At 42.5% G+C, this 21,220-nt stretch overlaps 1 protein-coding gene across 1 annotated transcript in view; it reads left to right on the top strand.

Annotated features, from left to right (window-relative positions):
- Positions 1–21,220, top strand: part of TECTA (tectorin alpha) — a 271,389-nt gene that overhangs the window by 129,824 nt on the left and 120,345 nt on the right. The window contains exon 11 of the mRNA XM_056544773.1: positions 18,575–19,148. Coding sequence (XP_056400748.1) covers positions 18,575–19,148 — 574 coding nt within the window. The remainder of the gene's footprint in view (positions 1–18,574; positions 19,149–21,220) is intronic.

Here is a 21,220-nt window from a genome sequence, read left to right as displayed (position 1 = left end):
TCTCTGTGCATGGGACAATGCAGTTCTGCAACATCGGAAGGGCCAGATATTGCAGAACTACACGCCCAGCATCCTTGACTGTCTGGCCATGCTGGGAATTGTAGTTTTGCAACAGCTGTAGGCACACTGGTTGGGAAACACTGTGCTAGAGTCTGTTTCCTAACTCAGTGATTCCAACCCGTGTGCCTCCAGCTGTTGCAAAACTACAACTCTCAGAATGCACAGGCCATACATGCTGGGAGTTGTAGTTTTGCAACAGCTGGAGGCACATTGGAATCACTGAGCTAGAGTCTGTTTTCTAACTGGTGGTTCCCCACCAGTGTGCCTACAGCTGTTGTAAAACTACAACTCCCAGCATGTACGGTCTGTCAGTGCATTCTGGGAGTTGTAGTTTTGTAACAACTGAAGGTTTGGGATGTCCCCACCATGTGAATGTACAGGGTACATTCACACGGGCGGGTTTACAGTGGGTTTCCTTCTACAAGTTTGAGCTGCGGCAAATTTTCCGCCGCAGCTCAAACTCCCAGCGGAAAACTTACTGTGAATCCCCGCCTGTGTGAATGTACCCTAAAAACAGTACACTACACTACCAAATAATAAAAAGTAAAACACTACATATACACCCCCTTACACGTCCCCATCCCCCCAAATTAAAATGAAAAAAAGTCACATACGGCAGTATTTCCTAAAGGGAGCCTCCAGCTGTTTCAAAACCACAACTCCCAGTATTGCCGGACGGCCATAGACTGTCCTGGAAGGCTGGGAGTATTGCAACAGCTGGAGGCACCCTGTTTGGGAAACACTGCTGTAGGGTTTTACTGTAGGTAACCGGGTCCGCCCCTATTGCAAATTCCTTATTTAGGCCTCAAATGCACATGGTGCTCTCTCACTTCAGAGCCCTGTCATATTTCAAGGCAGCAGTTTAGGGCCACAAATGGAGAAATTGCACTACAAATTTTGGGGCGATTTTTCTCCTTTTACCCCTTATGAAAAGGTAAATTTGGGGGCTACACCAGCCTGTTAGTGTAAAAAAAAATAAAAAATGTTTACACTAACATGCTGGTGTTGCCCCATACTTTTCATTTTCACAAGACGTAAATGGAGAAAATAACCCCCAAAATTTGTAACACAATTTCTTCTGAGTACAGAAATACCCCATATGTGTACGTAAAATGCTCTGCGGACGAACTACATGGCTCAGAAGTGAGAGAGCGCCATGTACATTCGAGGCCTAAATTGATGATTTGCACAGGGGTGGCTGATTGTTGCAGCGGTTCTGACATGTACGCAAAAAAAATAACAACCACATGTGACCCCATTTTGGAAACTACACCCCTCACGGAATGTAACAAGGGGTATAGTGAGCCTTAACACCCTTCAGGTTAAAGTTGGACATGAAAATTTCAAATTTGTTGTTTGACCCTGAAATGCTGGCGTTACCCCCAAATTTTTAATTTCCGCAAGGGGTAATAGGAAAAAAGCCCCCCAAAATTTGTAACCCCATTTCTTCTGAGAATATAAATACCCAATATGTGGAAGTAAAGTGCTCTGCAGGCGAACTACAATGCTCAGAAGAGAAGGAGCGCCATTGGGCTTTTTGAGAGAGAATTAGGCTGGAATTGAAGGCTATGTGTGTTTACAAAGCCCCCATGGTGCCAGAACAGTGGACCCCCTCCACATGGGACCTTATTTTAGAAACTACACCCCTCACGGAATGTAACAAGGGGTACAATGAGCATTTATGCCCCACAGGTGTCTGACAGATTTTTTTGAACAGTCGTCCGTAAAAATGAAAAATCTAATTTTTCATTTGCACAGCCCACTGTTCCACAGCCCACTGTTCCAAACATCTCTCAAATGCCAGTGGAGTATAAATGCTCACTGCACCCATTATTAAGTTCTGTGAGGGGTGCAGTTTCCACAATGGTATGCCATGTGTTTTTTTTTTTTTTACTGTTCTGGCATCATGGGGGCTTCCTAAATGCGACATGCCCCCAAAAACAATTTCAGCAAAATATGCTCTCCAAAAGCCCAATGTTGCTCCTTCCCTTCTGAGCCCTCTAGTGCACCCACAGAGCACTTTACATACACATATGAGGTATTTCCTTGAAATGGGGTTACAAATTTTGTGGGGCATTTTCTCCTATTATTCCTTGTGAAAATGAAAAGTTTTGGGTAACACCAGCATTTCAGTGTTAAAAATCAAATTTTTCATTTTCACGTCCCACTTTAATGAAAGTTCGTCAATCACCTGTGGAGTGTTAAGGCTCACTATACCCCTTGTTACGTTCCTTGAGGGGTGTAGTTTCCAAAATAGTATGCCATGTGGGTATTTTGTGCGGTTCTGGCGCCATAGGGGCTTCCTAAATGCCACATGCCCCCCAAAAACCATTTCAGCAAAATTTGCTTTCCTAAAGTCAAATGTGACTCCTTCTCTTCTGAGCATTGTAGTTCACCCGCAGAGCATTTTACGCCCTAAAATGGGGTATTTCCATACTCAGAAGAGATGGGGTTACAAATTTTGGGGGGCATTTTCTCCCATTACCCTTTGTAAAAATTGTAAATTTGGGGTGAAAAACTGCACTTTAGTGAAATTTTTTTTTCATTTACATATCCAACTTTAACGAAAAGTCGTCTAACACCTGTGGGGTGTCAAGGCTCACTGGACCCCTTGTTACGTGCCTTGAGGGGTGTAGTTTCCAAAATAGTATGCCATGTTTTTTTTTTTTTTTGCTGTTTTGGCACATAGGGGCTTCCTAAATGTGACATGCCCCTCAAAAACTATGCCCCTCAGAAAAATTCACTCTCCAAAATCCCATTGTTGCTCCTTCCCTTCTGTGCCCTCTACTGCGCCCTCTGAACACTTGACATACACATATGAGGTATTTCCTTACTCGAGAGAAATTGGGTTATAAATTTGGGGGGGATTTTTCTCCTATTACCCCTTGTAAAAATTCAAAAACTGGGTCTACAAGAACATGCGAGTGTAAAAAAATGAAGATTTTGAATTTTCTCCTTCACTTTGCTGCTATTCCTGTGAAACACCAAAAGGGTTAACAAACTTTCTGAATGTCATTTTGAATACTTTGAGGGGTGCAGTTTTTATAATGGGGTAATTTATGGGGTATTTCTAACATGAAGGCCCTTCAAATCCACTTCAAAACTGAACTGGTCCCTGAAAAATTCCGATTTAGAAAATTTTGTGAAAAATTGGAAAATTGCTGCTGAACTGTGAAGCCCTTTGATGTCTTCCAAAAGTAAAAACATGTCAACTTTATGATGCAAACATTAAGTAGACATATTGTAAAAAATGCTCCCGTCCCTAGGGTTATAATGGGCTCCGTCCCCAAGGAGTTAAGGAAAACAAAGTTCTTCTGCAATATTGAGCAATAGCATTTTAGCAAAGGCATATGAGTATAGATATAGCAATCAATATATCAGTATATTATATACCCAAAACTACTGCTGGGGGGTGTTGCTGGTGGATTATGAGGGTGCTGCTCCTGGGGGGGTGTTGGATGATTGGGATGCTACCGCCAGGGCAGCCTCATCATCCACCAGAAACTCCCCCCCAGCAGTAGCACCCCCATCATCCACCAGCAACACCCCCCAGCAGTAGCACCCCCATCATCCACCAACAACACCCCCCAGCAGTAACACCCCCATCATCCACCAGAAACCCCCCCAGCAGTAGCAACCCCATCATCCACCAGTCATCCACCCTGTGATAATAGCATCAACGCCGCTGATGTCACGTCACACCAACCCCTGCTTTGCTGGATCGATCAGAACAGAAAGATGAGTAGGGGGGGGGGGGCAGAGAGGAAGGGGCAGCAGCCCGCAAAATTTTGCACAGTACAAGGAAGGGGCAGCGGGATGCAAAATTTCGGTCTGCGGACCACAATTGGTCCGCGGGCCAGGAGTTTGAAACCCCTGATTTACAAGGCACAATTTGTTGTTTCATGGAAAAAACAAACCTCTTCTTTCTTTAACAACTACTTTTTTTTCAAAAGAGTAACATCCTTCTACCAACTTTCTGTTTTTCTTTTTTTAAGTTTGGCTAGTTGCTGGATATCCTCTCTCTGTCATCCTGATTTTAATTCCGGATGTAAAAATACAGCATTGTTACTATTTATCAGTTTTAGCCTGTGATATGAGCTGAACGGAATACTTTGCTTAACATGTCTGGGATGCAAGCTTTTTTAGTATAACAGTGTACTTTTTACTATACTTTTCCTAAAGCCCAATATTGTGAGGTATTGATTTTCTAGCTTTAGCCTTACATATACAAAATCCAATACTCTGCCACCAAATTGCAATGTAAATTTCATGTTTTCAGGGTTAGTATAGTTGAGATAGTTGACAAAATTAACGATAACCACAACATCCAACATATCAACGTTGACAAAATATCTTAGGCATAATTTAATATGGCGAACAAATGGATTCAGTGGAGAGAATACATGCTTACTCTCAAAGAGTGCTAAAAAGATGTTAGCGAAAGTACAGGAAATGGGCGTACCCATTGGAGTACCAAATTTCTGTCTGTCAATCACTATATTGGAACATATTGCTCTTCTAAATCATAATAATGGTCTCTGTTGCCAAATCAATAAAGTTCAATGACTTATCAGTAAACTGCAAAAAGACATGTATCACCTTGCACCCGCATCATGCGGTATGCGGTTGTACAGGCTTTCAACATCAATGGAAGTGTGAGCGAAACCCTCCTGCCATTCAAAACTGTACAGAGTTTTAATGAGATCAACATTATGTCTGAGAAAGCAAAGGATACTTTCCAACAGTGGGAAAGGAAGAAAAAGTGCAGTCCTCAGGTATTCACCTGGGGATATCTGTGTGTGATGAGGGGGAGGTGTGGGCATAAAAAGGAGAGAGAGGGGGAGGATGGATAGGGGCAGAGTGTGGAGAGTAGTGTTGCTCACGAATATTCGCAATTCGAATATTATTCGCGAATATCGCATATTCGCGAATTCGCGAATTTCGCGAATATAGCGCTATTTATTCGTAATTACGAATATTCTTTTTTTTTTTTTTTTTTTTCACAGTACACATCACAGTGATCACCCCTCTCTGCTTCCAGCTTGTGTGGTGTAAAGAAGGCTGTATTACTACTGTGTGAGACTGGCGTGCGAAAATTCGCATATGCGAAAATTAGCATATGCAAATCTTCGCATATGCGAATTTTCGCGTATGTTAATTTTGAATATGATAATATTCACACATGTTGAATTTTCGTATATGCGAAAATAAAACGAGAATATAACGAATATGCGAATATTCGCGAATATATGACGAATATTCGTCCATATATTCGCGAATATTCGCGAATTCGAATATGGCCTATGCCGCTCAACACTAGTGGAGAGGAGGGAAATAAGAAGGAAAAAAAGAATGGGGGTAGAAAAATTGCGGAGAAGGGGATAGTGTGTGGGGAATGAGAAAATCGATCAGACTCCAGTAAAGGGAAGACTAAATAATTTATTTAACCCCTACAGGACCCATGACGTAACGTTACGTACCAACACCCTGGGTCTTAAGGCATGAGGCATGTCCACCCCGAGGTGATCCCGCCTATGACCGGCTTTACAAAGTGAGGCCGGTCATCCATCCCTTAGGGGCTAAATTTTTGGAGGCCTATGTACCCCACAGGGAGCTCTCGGTTGATGAGTCTCTTATCAGTTTTAAGGGGAGACTCATCTTCCGCCAGTATATTCCCTCGAAGCGGGCGCGGTAAGGCATGAAACTCTATAAACTTTGTGAGAGTACCTCCGGGTACACTCTCAAGTTTAGAGTGTATTAGGGACGAGATTCCCATATTGAACCCCCAGATTGTTCCCCCACTCTGGGTGTTAGCGGGAAAATCGTTTGGGAGCTTGTGCACCCATTGCTGGATAAGGGTTACCACGTGTTACGTGGACAACTTTTATACCAGCATCCCTCTGTTCACATCCCTTGTCGCCAGATCCACGTTCGTTTGTGGGACTTTGCGGAAAAACCAGAGAGGCCTCCCTCTAAATTTTGTTAAGACACCTATTCCCAAGGGTGAGTCCCGTACCCTTGCCCATGAAAACCTGTTGCTGGTCAAGTATAAGCATAAGAGGGATGTCCTTATGCTAACCACTATTCATGGCAATGGCAGCTCACCTGTCCCTATGCGAGGTACCACAACACCGCTCCTCAAGCCCGATTGTATTCTGGACAACAATCGGTATATGAGGGGGGAGTTGATCTTTCTGATCAAGTCCTCAAGCCATATAACGCCATGCGGAAAACACGGGTATGGTACAAGAAAGTTGCGGTCTACATGGTACAGGTTGCCATGTACAACTCTTTTGTACTGTCACAGTACGCTGGCAACACAGGGACATTCCTCCAGTTCCAAAAAGAAGTCCTAAAGGTCCTGATCTTTGGCGACCGGGAAAGAGCAGGCCGGACTTCCCAAGGAACTGAAGTAATAGGTGCCAGGATCGTCCCAGGCCAACACTTTCCAGGTGAGGTCCCCCACACTGGAAAGAAGGGACGAGCCCAGAAAAAATGCAGAGTGTGTTACAAGAGGGGGATTTGGAAGGACACCACCACTCAATGTAACACTTGCCCAGATAATCCGGGCCTCTGCATTAAGGATTGCTTCATGGAGTTCTAAATTTTCCCTCTTCATTTTAATTTTCCACAATTTTGACCCAAATTTACCAAGTCCAGCGTACATTCCAAGTTTTAACCCCATAAAACCACTAAATTGCCCCAAAAAATATTTAATAAAAAAAAAAAACTGATAAGACCTCTGGGGGATTTTTTTTTTTAATAAAAAATGGGTCATGGGTCACTGAGTCACTATCATCGGGGACATTTTATGTTGCCTCAAATGCGCAGAGCTCTCTCTCCACCTGAGCGGGGTGCGCATTTGAGGCAACAAGTTAGGGACGGCCACACATATCACATTCCAGAACGATGATTCAGAGCATAGGGTTTGGGGCGGGCATATTTTTTTGTTTTGGCTATGCTCTGGGTCATCATTCTGGGAACATAATCTGTTATATAATTTTATGTCCCACTGTACCCCATTTTAGTTACTTAGTGTACCCCAGTTATTTACCCCATGTAATGCCCCTTGAGGGGGGGTCCCACTGTTCTGGCTCCATAGGAGAAAGCCAAAGCTCAAGGACCCTGACTGACCTCGGCACCTCTGAGACCGGTGTGCACGCTGTTTACGCCCAGGCAAGAGTTATGTCCTTACTCCAAAGAAATGTATTTACACATTTACAATGACATTTTCTCCTTTTACCACTTGTGAAAATTAAAAATTTGGGGTAACCCCAGCATTTTAGTGTAAAAAAATCAAATTTTTCATTTTCACATCCCACTTCATGAATATTTATCAAACACCTGGTGGGTGTTAAGGCTCTCTGTACCCCTTGTTATGTTCCTTGAGGGGTGCAGTTTCCAAAATAGTATGCCATGTGTTTTTTTTGCTGTCCTGGCATCATAGGGGCTTCCTAAATGCGACATGTCCCCCCCATTTCAGCAAAATTTGCAAATGTGACTCCTTCTCTTCTGAGCATTGTAGCGCTCCCGTAGTGCATTTGACGTCCACTTATGGGGTACTTCCATACTCAGAAGAGATGGGGCTACAATTTTTGAGGGTATTTTCTGCTATTTACCCTTGCAAAAATGTGAAATTTGGGGGGGGGAAACACATTTTAGTGAAAAAAAACATTTTTTTTTACATCTGCAAAAGTCGGGAAACCCCTGTGGGGTATTAAGGCTCACTTTATTCCTTGTTACGTTCCTCAAGGGGTCTAGTTTCCAAAATGGTATGCCATGTGGTTTTTATTTGCTGTTCTGGCACCATAGGGGCTTCCTAAATGCGACATGCCCCCCGAGCAAAATTTGCTCTCAAAAAGCCAAATATGACTCCTTCTCTTCTGAGCATTGTAGTTCGCCCGTAGTGCACTTCAGGTCAACTTATGGGGTACCTCCATACTCAGAAGAGATGGAGTTACAAATAGTTACAAATTTTGGGTGGTATTTTCTGCTATTAACCCTTGCAAAAATGTGAAATTTGTGGGGAAAAACACATTTTAGTGACATTTTTTTTTACATATGCAAAAGTCGTGAAACCCCTGTGGGGTATTAAGGCTCACTTTATTCCTTTTTACGTTCCTCAAGACGTCTAGTTTCCAAAATAGTATGCCATGTGTTTTTTTTTTTTTTGCTGTTTGGCACCATAGGGGCTTTCTAAATGTGACATGCCCCCCGAGCAAAATTTGCTCTCAAAAAGCCAAATATGACTCCTTCTCTTCTGAGCATTGTAGTTCGCCCGTAGTGCACTTCAGGTCAACCTATGGGGTACCTCCATACTCAGAAGAGATGGGGTTACAAATTTTGGGGGGTATTTTCTGCTATTAACCCTTGCAAAAATGTGAAATATGGGGGGAAACACACATTTTAGTGAAAAATATATTTTTTTCTACATATGCAAAAGTCGTGAAACCCCTGTGGGGTATTAAGGCTCACTTAATTCCTTGTTATGTTCCTCAAGGGGTCTAGATTCCAAAATGGTATGTCATGTGTTTTTTTTTTTTTGCTGTTCTGGCACCATAGGGGCTTCCTAAATGTGACATGCCCCCCAAAAACCATTTCAGAAAAAACAGTCTCCAAAATCCCCTTGTCGCTCCTTCGCTTCTGAGCACCCGCCGAACACTTTACATAGACATATGAGGTATGTGCTTACTCGAAAGAAATTGGGCTACAAATATAATTGGGCTACAAGTATACATTTTCTCCTTTTACCCCTTATAAAAATTCAAAAATTGGGTCTACAAGAACATGCAAGTGTAAAAAATTAAGATTGTGAATTTTCTCCTTCACTTTGATGCTATTCCTGTGAAACACCTAAAGGGTTAAAATGCTGACTGAATGTCATTTTGAATACTTTGGGGGGGGGATGCAGTTTTTATAATGGGGTATTTTATGGGGTATTTCTAATATGAAGACCCTTCAAATCCACTTCAAACCTGAACTGGTCCCTGAAAAATAGTGAGTTTGAAAATTGTGAAAAATTGGAAAATTGCTTCTGAACTTTGAAGCCCTCTGGTGTCTTCCAAAAGTAAAAACTTGTCAATTTTATGATGCAAACATAAAGTAGACATATTGGAAATGTGAATAAAAATTTTTTTTGTTTGGAATATCCATTTTCCTTACAAGCAGAGAGCTTCAAATTTAGAAAAATGCTAAATTTTCAATTTTTTCATCAAATTTTGGGATTTTTCACCAAGAAAGGATGCAAGTTACCACAAAAATTTACCACCATGTTAAAGTAGAATATGTCACGAAAAAACTATCTCGGAATCAGAATGATAACTAAAAGCATTCCAGAGTTATTAATGTTTAAAGTGACAGTGATCAGATGGTCAAAAAACGCTCTGGCCCTAAGGTGTAAAATGGCCTGGTCCTTAAGGGGTTAAATGAATGTTTGTGGTGAAAAAATGTGGGGAGGTTCCCTGGGCCCTAATGACCACCCACCTAGTCACCTGTTACAAATAAAAACAAAAAAAGTAGACGACATGCAAAAATCTCACCCGATGCTGCCAAAAGTATGGTTGTCAGCTTGCCACCAATAAACAATACAGTCAATGTTGGGCAGGCACAACATTTTGTACCTGTTAATCTGTCAAGGGCCTACATACTGTGAAAGTCCAGGCAAAAGTAATCACCGGCTGGTGTTTTATTAAAAATCTTTTTTTAAGCGTACTGTACCACATTTTTCTGCCCTCATAAGTGGATACCGCATACCTACATCTAAGTAGTGTACTATTTTGTACCTGTTAATCTGTCAAGGGCCCACATACTGTGAAAGGACAATATGGTGGTATTAACCCTTACTTGTTGTGATGCCAGGGTGCGGTTTGCTTAGTATTGAAGGTCCTGCCGCCAACCGGCCCACAAACGGCAGGGATAATAAATGGAATGTCCACAGCAGATTTTATGAGATAACTGGAAACTTTTACTTGAACTTTGAAGCAACATGAACGCGACCATGAACTTTACAATTTAACAGTTTCTCTCGAGGTAACCGGGATGCAGGTTCCTCACAGGCTTTGCTGGGATTTGTAGTAATGAGCTTTATGCATGCCACCGTGCTACTAATTATAAGATTTGAATGGAATAGTAGTCACACAGGATTGATAGGTTGAGCTTTACAACTCACGGTTTTAGTGGCTGCTGGTTCTTAGGCTTTGGCCTAGATGAATTGAGATTGAAGATATGCTGATTGTCCTTGCTTTGGATCCGGGAAATAAAAGCAGGAACTAAGAGCAGGAACCAAGAGAGAGAATTTAGTGGCTACAGCCCTTTATATATTAAGGGGGCTGGACTAAGCTCATTGGCCAGGAAACCTGTAGGTCCTGAACCCAGTGAACTCTGGGTATATCACATGACCCAGGAAGGTCCTTAAACCTCTGTATATTTACAACTGTAGATCACATGACCTGGGAAGGTCCTATACATTTATTTTACCTATACATTAAATACTACTACAGCAAAAAAGATAGAAAACTCAGTAATGATAATAAATGCCTATATCAACATGTGCATTCTGGCATAATGACCTAATGTGTACTCCTACACAAAATTAAACATTGGAGAAATGAGATTGGAGACATTTGTTGCAAAAATAAAATATATAATTTTATTGATATACATTAAAATCTATATATATAAAACTCAACGTGTGTGTGTGTATGTATGCACGTGTGTATGTTCCAGCATCACGTCCAAACGGCTAAAGATATTAACATGAAACTTGGCACACATGTTACTTATATGTCAACAACAAACATAGGATAGGTAATTTAACCCTTATCCACCCCCATTTGCCAGGGGCGGGGTTTATGTTTAAAGTCCCATACAAGTCTATGGGAAATATATGTTACTGCATAACTTCCAAACGGCTGGACATATTTCCATAATACTTGGTCACATGTTACCTATATGTCCACTTAAAAAATAGGACAGTTAATTTAACCCCTAACTACCCCCATTTGTGAGGGTTGGGTTTTTTGTTTAAAGTCCCATGCAAATCAATGGGAAATGTACGTTCTCACATAACTTCCGTACGGCTGGAGATATTTCAATACCTGGTGCACGTATTACGGGACGGGATGGGAGGTCGAGATAGGAGGTTGGGATAGGAGGTCAAGATAGGAGGTCTAGATATGAGGACGGGAAAGGAGGTCGGGATAGGAGGACGGGATAGGAGGTCTGGATAGGAGGTTGGGATAGGAGGTCTAGATAGGAGGATGGGATATGAGGACAGGATATGAGGACGGGAAAGGAGGTCGGGATAGGAGGTCGAGATAGGAGGACAGGAAAGGAGGACGGGATAGGAGGTCTGGATAGGAGGTCGGGATAGGAGGACGGGATAGGAAGTAAAGATAGGAGGTCTAGATATGAGGATGGGAATGGAGGTCAGGATAGGAGGACGGGATAGGAGGACGGGATAGGAGGATGGGATAGGAGGTCTGGATAGGAGGTCTGGATAGGAGGTCGGGATAGGAGGACGGGATATGAGGACGGGAAAGGAGGTCGGGATAGGAGGACGGGATAGGAGGTCGAGATATGAGGATAGGAAAGGAGGAAAGGAAAGGAGGACGGGAAAGGAGGTCGGGATAGGAGGTCAAGATAGGAACTCTAGATTGGAGGATGGGATAGGAGGTCGGGATAGGAGGTCGAGAGAGGAGGACTGGATAGGAGGACGGGATAGGAGGACGGGATAGGAGGTCGAGATAGGAGGTCGGGATAGGAGGACGGGATAGGAGGTCGGTATAGAAGGTCGGTATAGGAGGTTGAGATAGGAGGTCGAGATAGGAGGTCGGGATAGAATGTCGGGATAGGAGGACGGGATAGGAGGACAGGATAGGAGGACGGTATAGGAGGTCGGGACAGGAGGTCGAGATAGGAGGACGGGATATATGAAAAGAATATATGAGGACTGGATATGTAGTTAAAAGCTTCCTCATTTGTTTATTTTCCTCGCCAACAAGGATTAGGAAGGAAAAACCGGGCAACGCCGGGTACTCAGCTAGTATTTTTATAAAAAGTATATATGTGTATATAGGGAAAACAAACACTTCTACTGAATGAAGAGTGAATCGGCGTCACTCCAAAACAGACCCACATAAGATTAATGTAAACAAATAAAGGTAAGTATCCATATAAACATGCTCAATATATAATAGGGACCATGGATCCTTCCCATCACACAACTATAATGGAGCTGGCACCTGGATACACATACATACCATTTATAAGAAAATGAATGAAGTGAGGGTCTGCTGGAGCGACGCCATCCCAACGCACGTTTTGGGATGGACCCCCAGGACGAAGGACATGCCGTACATCTAAGTAGTATCCTATTTTGTACCTGTTAATCTGTCAAGGTCCTAGATACTGTTAAAGTCCAGGCAGGTCCTGAAGCAGACACTGTTGAGGAACCTGAGGAGGACATCAGTGACATGCAGACACTAGTTGATGATGATGATGATGATGAAGCCAATCGCAATTGGGAGCTGGGTGCAGAAGGGGCTTCATCATCATCAGGAGAAGAGCGTGGAGGTTGCCCGTGAGGCAGCAACTGATCCAGCAAGATGGTAGCATGGTTGGCAGTCAGCATGGTGACAGAAGTGAAAATTCTGGAGCCAAACATGCCCAGGGGAGACCACCTGCTTAGCGTCAGCCTACATTCCCGGGAGGTAGTGGAACAGGGGTTCCTGGAGATGGTGGCAATAGCAGTCAAGTAGTGCAGACTTTTGTTGGGAAAATCAGCTACTCGGCGGTGTGGCAGTTTTTCATCAAGCATCCGAAGGAGGTTCACATAGCCACATGCAAGATATGTCGGCAGAACGTGAAGCGTGGCCAGGGTCCCAATGTTGGCACCACGGCCCTCCGTCAACATATGCTTCGCGACCATAAAGTGGCCTGGGGGGACCGTGACTCCGATGTAGTGGTCCAGCCTGCTGCATCACCCAGGGGTACGCTGCTCCCTCTTTCAGCCAGCCAAGGCTCCACCACTTCAGCCAAAGGGAGCTGTGTGTCATAACCTGCTTCTGTCGCTCCAGATGTTCCTGCTCCTCCTACTTTTAGTCAGCCATTCCGCCAACAATCCATCGGCGAAGCCATGTCCAAGAGACAACAGTATGCGCCCACTCATCCAATGGCGCAGAAGCTGAATGTGCTCCTGTCCAAGTTGCTGGTGCTGCAGTCCCTCCCCTTTCAAGTGGTGGACTCTGCACCTTTCGCAGAACTGATGGCTTGTGCCGAGCCGAGGTGGAGAGTGCCAAGCTTTCAGCCCTGCACAATTGTGTGGTAGAGAACGTAGTCCAGTCCTTGAGCGTGTCGGTCTGTACTTAAGTGCACAGCAGCGCCGATGTCTGGAGCTGTAACTATGGTCAGGGACAATACATGTCCTGCTCACTGGGTGAATGTGGTTCCTGCACAGCCACAACACCAACTTGGACAGGTCCTCCTCCCCGCTCTCAGGCCGTTGGTCCTGTGACAGTGTGGGACTCCGCCTCCTCATCCTCCACCATGTCCTCAGCCTCCACTGCCCAGACAAGTCTCAGTGGTCCTTCAGCATACCATGTGCCCTGCAATGCACAAATGTTCAATCTGGTTGTGGTTGTGAAGTGTTCCCCCCATTTGCAAGACATCCTAACAATGGGAAGGAAACTTTTCATGCACTTCAGCCACTCTGAGTCCCTCCGAGTCACTTGCACAAATAGCACGATGCATGCTCACTTGCTTGCGTAGTGACAGCCAAATTGTCACCATTCGTCATTGGGATGACTTTTGGATCTCCACCTTATTGGAGCCTCGCTACCTCCACAAAATAGGGGACTTTTTTACACCCACTGAGAGGGAGAACAAAGTGACCTACTACAGAGGCATCCTATGTAGTCAGTTGGCCGATGCCTATCGGCGCCATCGTCCATTCTTTTGCAGGTCTGAATCGGGGGGGCCACTGCACTCACCTTCCACTGCCATGGCTTCTGGGGAGGGGTGGGATGGCAGGAGCAGTAACAGCTACATCAGCAAAAGCCTGAGTCTACAGTCGCTGATGAGTAGCTTTCTTCACCCACATAGTGAAGCAACTCATCAGCAGCAGGTACACCTGGAGCAGGACCTGAACCAGAAGGTGGTGGCATACCTTGACATCCCCATGCCAACAAACCTTGGAAGATCCGCTGGACTTCTGGGCAGCCAAACTTGATTTGTGGCCGAAACTAGCAGAGTTTGCCCTGGAAAAGCTGTCCTGCCCGGCCAGTAGTGTGCCATCAGAGTGGGTGTTTACTGCGGCGGGGGCCATAGTCACCCCAAGGAGAGCTCATCTGTCCCCAAAAAATGTGGAGAGACTGACCTTTTGTGAAGATGAATCATGCATGGATCAGCCAGGATTTCCAACCACCAATGACTGATGCATGAGAGTAGACTGACCATGGTGCCACATCAACACTTCACAAATATGGATAGTGCCAAACAGATTTAAGGCGCTGCTCCTAAGTTACAAACATTCCTCTGCATCAGACCTTTTTTCACCCACCTTTGTCACCGGGTACTGGTATTGCCACCCACCGCATCACTCTGTTACCGGGTCACTTTCAGGACTCCTGATGCTGCTGCCACCTCCAGGCTGTCTCATTCAGCCACTATATGGTCTCTTCTCATGCTTCCGCCCATTCCAGGCTGTGTCATTCAGCCACTATATGGTCTCCTCATGCTTCAGCCACCTCCAGGCTGTGCCATTCATCCAATATATGGTTTACTGATGCTTAAGCAAGCTCCAGTCTGTACATTCAGCAACTACATGGTTTAATGATGCTGCTGGATCTGGGACATTACCTATATATGTTTATGGTAGCACTAATTACCATACATCTTCAATGGAAATTTTAAAATTAATCTTTTATTCTTAGAGATGGTGTGGCCCTATTGTCTCCTCATCTGCAGCCAACTCCAGCCTTTGCCAATCAGCCACTATATGGTCTCCTCATGCTTCAGCCACCTCCAGGCTGTGCCATTCAGACACTATATGGTCTCCCCATGCTGCCACAAACTCCAGGCAGTCATTCAGCCAATATATGGTCTCCTCATCCTGATGCCACCTCGAGGCTGTCTCATTCAGCCACTAAATGGTCTCTTCTCATGCTTCAGTCAACTCCAGACTGTGCCATTCAGCCATTATATGGTCTCCTCATACTGATGCCACTTCCAGTCTCTGTCATTGTGCTGCCATGTAACATGTGACTCCTTGTTAGATTTAGTCCTTTGTACCCACACGCCGGGTCCCGGGACACTAAAACTTGGGAGTTAAAATTTCAATTTCAAAATCCTCAATTTCAATTTCAAATTCTTACATTTCTATTTAAAAATCTTAAATTTCAATTTGTCTCCTCATGCTTCTGACAAATCCAGGCTGTGTCATTCAGCCAATATATGGTTTACTGATGCTGCTGGGCCTGGGCCTAAACATTTTTTATGGTAGCCCTAGCTACCCTAAATCTTCAATTTAAATTTCAAAATTCATCTTTTAATCTTAGGGATTGTGAAGCCCTAGTGTCTACTCATGCTGCTTCGAGCTCCAGGCTGTGTCGTTCAGCAACTGTATGGTCTCCTCATGCTTCAGCCAACTCCAGGCTGTGCCATTCAGACACTATATGGTCTCTCTTCATGCTTCATCCAACTTCAGGCTGTGCCATTCAGACACTATATGGTCTCCTCATGCTTCAGCCACCTCCAGGCTGTGTCATTCAGACACTATATGGTCTCCATATATTGACTGTGTATTGTAGGAAACATGTGGGTATCCTTGAATTACTCTCCTAGCATTATTGCCAAGTTGATACCAGTAATAAAAGGAATATTGCCAAGGACTAGCAGAAACAGGGAACTGTGGATACTGACCACCGGCTGTTGGAATTGACTGACTATCCCAGGTTGTTGATTTACCATTTTGAAGTTCCTCAGTTCCAGTAGGCTTTAAGTCGTTCGTTCTTTGTTGTGGTTCTTCAGTTGCAGAATTAAGTTGTATCGTGTTTTCCTGTTCCTCCGATGAGCTAATGTCACTGGAACACACACTACTCATATTGTCATCTAATAAAGGGACCCTTTCTACAGACAAACATATTTATCATTTTCTTATTTTGAATGTCAGGTGGTATGCTGACATTTTGTGATTATAAAGGAATTTTGGAATCTGGGACACAGGTAAAAATAAGTATTTTAAAGTGTACTGTAGCACATTTTTCTGCTCTCATAAGTGCATACCACATACCTATATCTAAGTAGTGTACTATTTTGTACCTATTAATCTGTCAAGGGTCTATATACTTTAAAAGGACAGCTAATAGTACACACAATACTGTTTTAAGCGTAGTGAAGCGTATCGTACTCCCTTCATATACGCAATAAGAATGTCAGGCAGAGTAGTGAAATTTCAATTTCAAAATCCTTAATTTAAATTTAAAAAGCTTAAATTTCAATGGTCTCCCCATGCTTCTGCCAACTCCAGACGGTGCCATCCAGACACTATATGGTCTCCTGATGCTTCAGCCAACTCCAGGCTGTATCATTCAGACAACATATGGTTTACTGATGCTGCTGGGCCTAGGTCTGGGCCTAAAAAAAATTTATGGTCGCACTAGCTACCCTAAATCTTCAATTAAACTTCAAAATTCATCTTTTAATCTTAGGGATTGTGAAGCCATAGTGTCTACTCATGCTGCTGCCAACTCCAGGTTGTGCCATTCAGACACTATATGGTCTCCTCATGGTTCAGCCAACTCCAGGCTATGTCATTCATCCAATATATGGTTTACTGATGCTGCTGGGCCTAGGTCTGGGCCTAAACATTTTTTATGGTAGCACTAGCTACCCTAAATCTTCAATTTAAATTTGAAAAATGTCTTTTTATCTTGGGGATTGTGAAGCCCTAGTGTCTACTCATACTGCTGCCAACTCCAGGCTGTGCCATTTAGACACTATATGATCTCCTCATGTTTCAGCCACAGCCAAGCTATGTCATTCAGCCTTTATATGGTCTCCTCATTCTGCCAACACCTCCACGCTGTGTCATTCAGCCACTTTATGGTCTCCTCATGCTGCTAACACCTCCACACTGTGTCATTTGGCCACTGAATGGTCTCCTCATGCTGCCAACACCTCCACGCTGTGTCATTCAGCCACTATATGGTCTCCTCATACTGATGCCACCTCCAGGCTCTGTCATTGTGCTGCTCTGTGGCAGTGATTCTAAAAGCGATGCCTATAATCTGATTGTCATTCTGAATAACAGTATTATTTCACTACCCCAGCACACTTCACATGCGTGTTCGTACAAAGCAAAGTGTTCTACACAGATATTGAGGCTCTGTGTAGTCCAGAAATAGACGTTTTTAATATAGATTCGCCACGAATAAATTCATATAGAAAAATTCGGCGAATCAGCTGAACCAAATATTTTAAAAGTTCGCTCATCTCTACTATCAACGATAGGCCAACCCTTTTCATTTTCTCTGACTCTCGGCTTAGACCAGTTTATGCATATTAGTGGACAAAAGCTGGAGTTTTAAAATCACAATTTTCTGGTATCTCTGTTTTATTACATATTTATAAAAGTGAAGTTTTAAATATAAAATATTTCAGATAGGAGGTGAGTTTTGAAAGGGGGTTTTGTACCCCATATCTGGGGAATCATTCCTTGGATATTTGGGGTTTGGTGTTTTTGTATTTTGAGTACCCCAGCCCTCTCCTTGGGCATTTTTGTTGAATTCAAGTAGCATGAGAACCCTTCAACCTTAACTTTACACAGTAATAACACAGAAAAATTGGTTCAGCAAACAGTAGATGCTTCCACTTGCTTCCACCTGTATCAGGGACTCCAACAGGGTTTCTTTTTGCAGGCTTTCCCTTAGACCTCTGGGCAGCCAGCCTAGTTAGTGTTATAAGATACTTTCGGGAGTGAGACATTGCCAAACACAGTCACCGGCTCCCATATAATACAGTCTTTCAGACTTACAAGTCCTATGGCTCTTTCTTAAGTTACTCCTTTGAGACATTACAACACACTTTTCTTGGGTTAGCAGGTTCCACAGGTCTTGACATTCTTACACCATCCTACACAGCAGCTACACAGAACCTATATCCTCCTCAGACTTTCTTCACACTGTGCTGGATTCGACTCACCAGCTTCCTCCTCTTTGGCATAGGTTACTTGAGGCAAGCTCTTTTTTAAAATATTAACAAGCTTTCCTCACATAAAAACACAAAACCCAATGTCTTAAAATTGGCTTAATGACCAAAAAATATAACAGTTTAGAAACTATCTTTCTTCTACAATAGTTTTTAATAAATTATTAAATGTATGAACTATTTATATGGATATTTTCTCATACTACATTAAATGTATTTCTTGTTATGCAAAGTACCTGCTTCTTTCTTCCTTTTTTCCTATCTTTATGTTTTGACTCATATTAACAGTTATTTTCTTTTACTATTTTAGGTCAATGGCTTTCAAGTTGAACTTCCATATTATCTGCCATCCGGTGAACTGGAAATATATCGTAACAAAAATGGAACAGTTATTGAGTCAGAAGGACTTGTTAGGATACAATATTCGGACCAAGGCCTGGTTCACATCACTCTCTCTACATTTTACTTTAACTGCACAGGTGGACTATGTGGTTACTTCAATGGAAATAGTGAAGATGAATTCTGCTTCCCAAATGGTAAATGTACAGACAATGTGGTTGTATTCTTAGAAAGCTGGACCACATTTGATGAGATATGCAATGGCGAATGTGGAGATTTGCTAAAGGCTTGCAATAATGACTCTGAACTGCTCAAGTATTACAGAAGTCGATCAAAGTGTGGAATCATAAATGATCCAAGCAATAGTTCTTTCCTGGACTGCCATGCTGTGGTTAATGTATCTGCTTATTATAGGACTTGCCTATTTCGTTTGTGCCAAAGTGGAGGTAATCAAACAGAACTCTGTGACTCAGTCAGCCGTTATGCCATGGCTTGCCAAAATGCAGCAGTAGATGTTGGCCAGTGGAGGAGTAGAAATTTTTGCCGTAAGTTCAAATAACTCATTTATATTTGGATATTTTTGTTTAAAAAGATTCTTCACCATGTTTGGAATTAACTTAAATGATTTTGACCTTTCATACTGGAATCTCTATACTGACTTTCATACTCCTTGATATACAATTTTCAACCTGCTCCTAGCTTCAGATTTTTTTCTTTTGACCATTAATTCATGATGTGAGGTCTGTGTGTCCATGATGCCTTCATTATCTTTCATATACAAAACACATTTAATTCCTGTCCTGCTTCTCCATTCTAATACACGCCATATATAATCGCGTTACCCCTTTGTCCGCTTTCCAGCCTGTATAATCCCCCCTGCAAATTCTATAGCATGTTTGCCCTTCTCTACACTGTACTGTCTGTTAGATTTCTTGTCTCTTCCTCTGCAGATTCTGCCCTGAGTTTGCTATTGTACTAAACGTGACGCATCCACTTGATGAGTTCCCTATTGTACTACACTTGAAGACTATGACTACTTTCCTCCCTCTCTAACCGCTTTCTCTGCATTGTACAGCTTCCTTCCCCCTCTTCCTGTTGACATCTTAGTCTGTATTTAATATTCTGATCAGTATTTTAAGATAAAAGCGGGAGTAGGACAAATACAGAGAAAAACTATAATGGAAAGATTTGCACCTTTTCCTGTGTTTTGGCCCCACTCCTAGTTTTACCTACAATTACGGACCAGTATACTTTGCATAATCCCAGCCTAACACCGAGAGGGCAGAAAATATTTGCCCTGAGCCTTTGCATAATCCCAGCCTAACACCGAGAGGGCAGAAAATATTTGCCCTGAGCCCACAGAGGGCAGTGTACTGCCATATCTGTGTAAGAGGTAGCAGCATAGCCAGTTGCACAGACTCTAGAGCAGCAAAATAGGAAATTATAGATTAACATCTTCTATTTATGGTTTAGTTGAGATCGCTATCACGTCTAGGTTGGAGAACCCATTTATAGGGAAGATTCATCCTTTATCAACTCTTTTACTGAAATAATTTTGTTTAATTTGGATAATGCTACATTTTTTAATAATGTCTAAAAAGGTAAACTATCCGCATTGTGTCATACGTGACAGTAAGAACAATATAATTCTTGTTTAGTGCTTTTATTTCCATTAATCTTTATTTATTTTTATTTTTTTTATTATAAAGGCAATACATATGGACATTTATCTGTAGGTCCATTCAAAAAAGAACATCTTTCTCTATGTTCAATCCCTCAATGTTATACAACATTTAGATAGATTCCATGCACTCCACCGTCGTTTTGAATCTTTCAAACCTCCCATTAACAAGAGTTGTCACCAGTTCTCAAATATGTATGCATTGTTCATTCCAAATATAACATCTGCCCCTTCTGGGAATTCTATTGATTTCTATTGACGTAACAGCAATAATTTCATTATGATGCAGATTATACAAAATAATGACCTATCTTTTGTTGGGACATTATTTATTCCTAAAAATAACTATATTAATTGAGGCGACCATTATGACTGAATATCCATAACATCCTGAATAAACTGCCTACATGTCATCCAGTAGTTATTTAGTCTAGGACAATGCCACAACACATGGAAGAGGGACCCCTTCTCCCCACAGCCTCTCCAATGCTTATCTTCTGACTCTAAATGCATGCTTTCTATCCTTTCAGGTGTATAATATCATCTTAATAAAATGTTAATGTTTGATTGTATTTATTCTGTGCATTGGAGAGATCTATAAGTAAGCTTAAAGGCATTCGTCCATTCTTAATAAGAAAAAAATTTTTATGTCTTGCTCCCATACACGAAAGAAGTATGATTTTTTTTTTTTAAAGGATGAACATCAATGGGGTTATCATAGACAGATCTCAGACCCCTCTTATTTTTTCCCCAAATAGTTCCATACATCTTCATTCATTGAATTCATTAACAGGGTCAAATTTGTCTAAAAGTGACGGATCTGTAGTTATTTATAAAATTCTGTTTTAGGAAGTTTATTTCTTATCTGTAATGATTCAAACATTTTCATCATATTGATAAGCCACATTTTCTAAACCTTTCTCAATCCATGATGAC

The sequence above is a fragment of the Hyla sarda genome, chromosome 10 (genome assembly GCF_029499605.1).
Source record: "Hyla sarda isolate aHylSar1 chromosome 10, aHylSar1.hap1, whole genome shotgun sequence".
Taxonomy (NCBI): domain Eukaryota; kingdom Metazoa; phylum Chordata; class Amphibia; order Anura; family Hylidae; genus Hyla; species Hyla sarda.
Note: the sequence above shows the minus strand (reverse complement) of the source record. Positions and strands in the feature narration are given on the sequence as shown.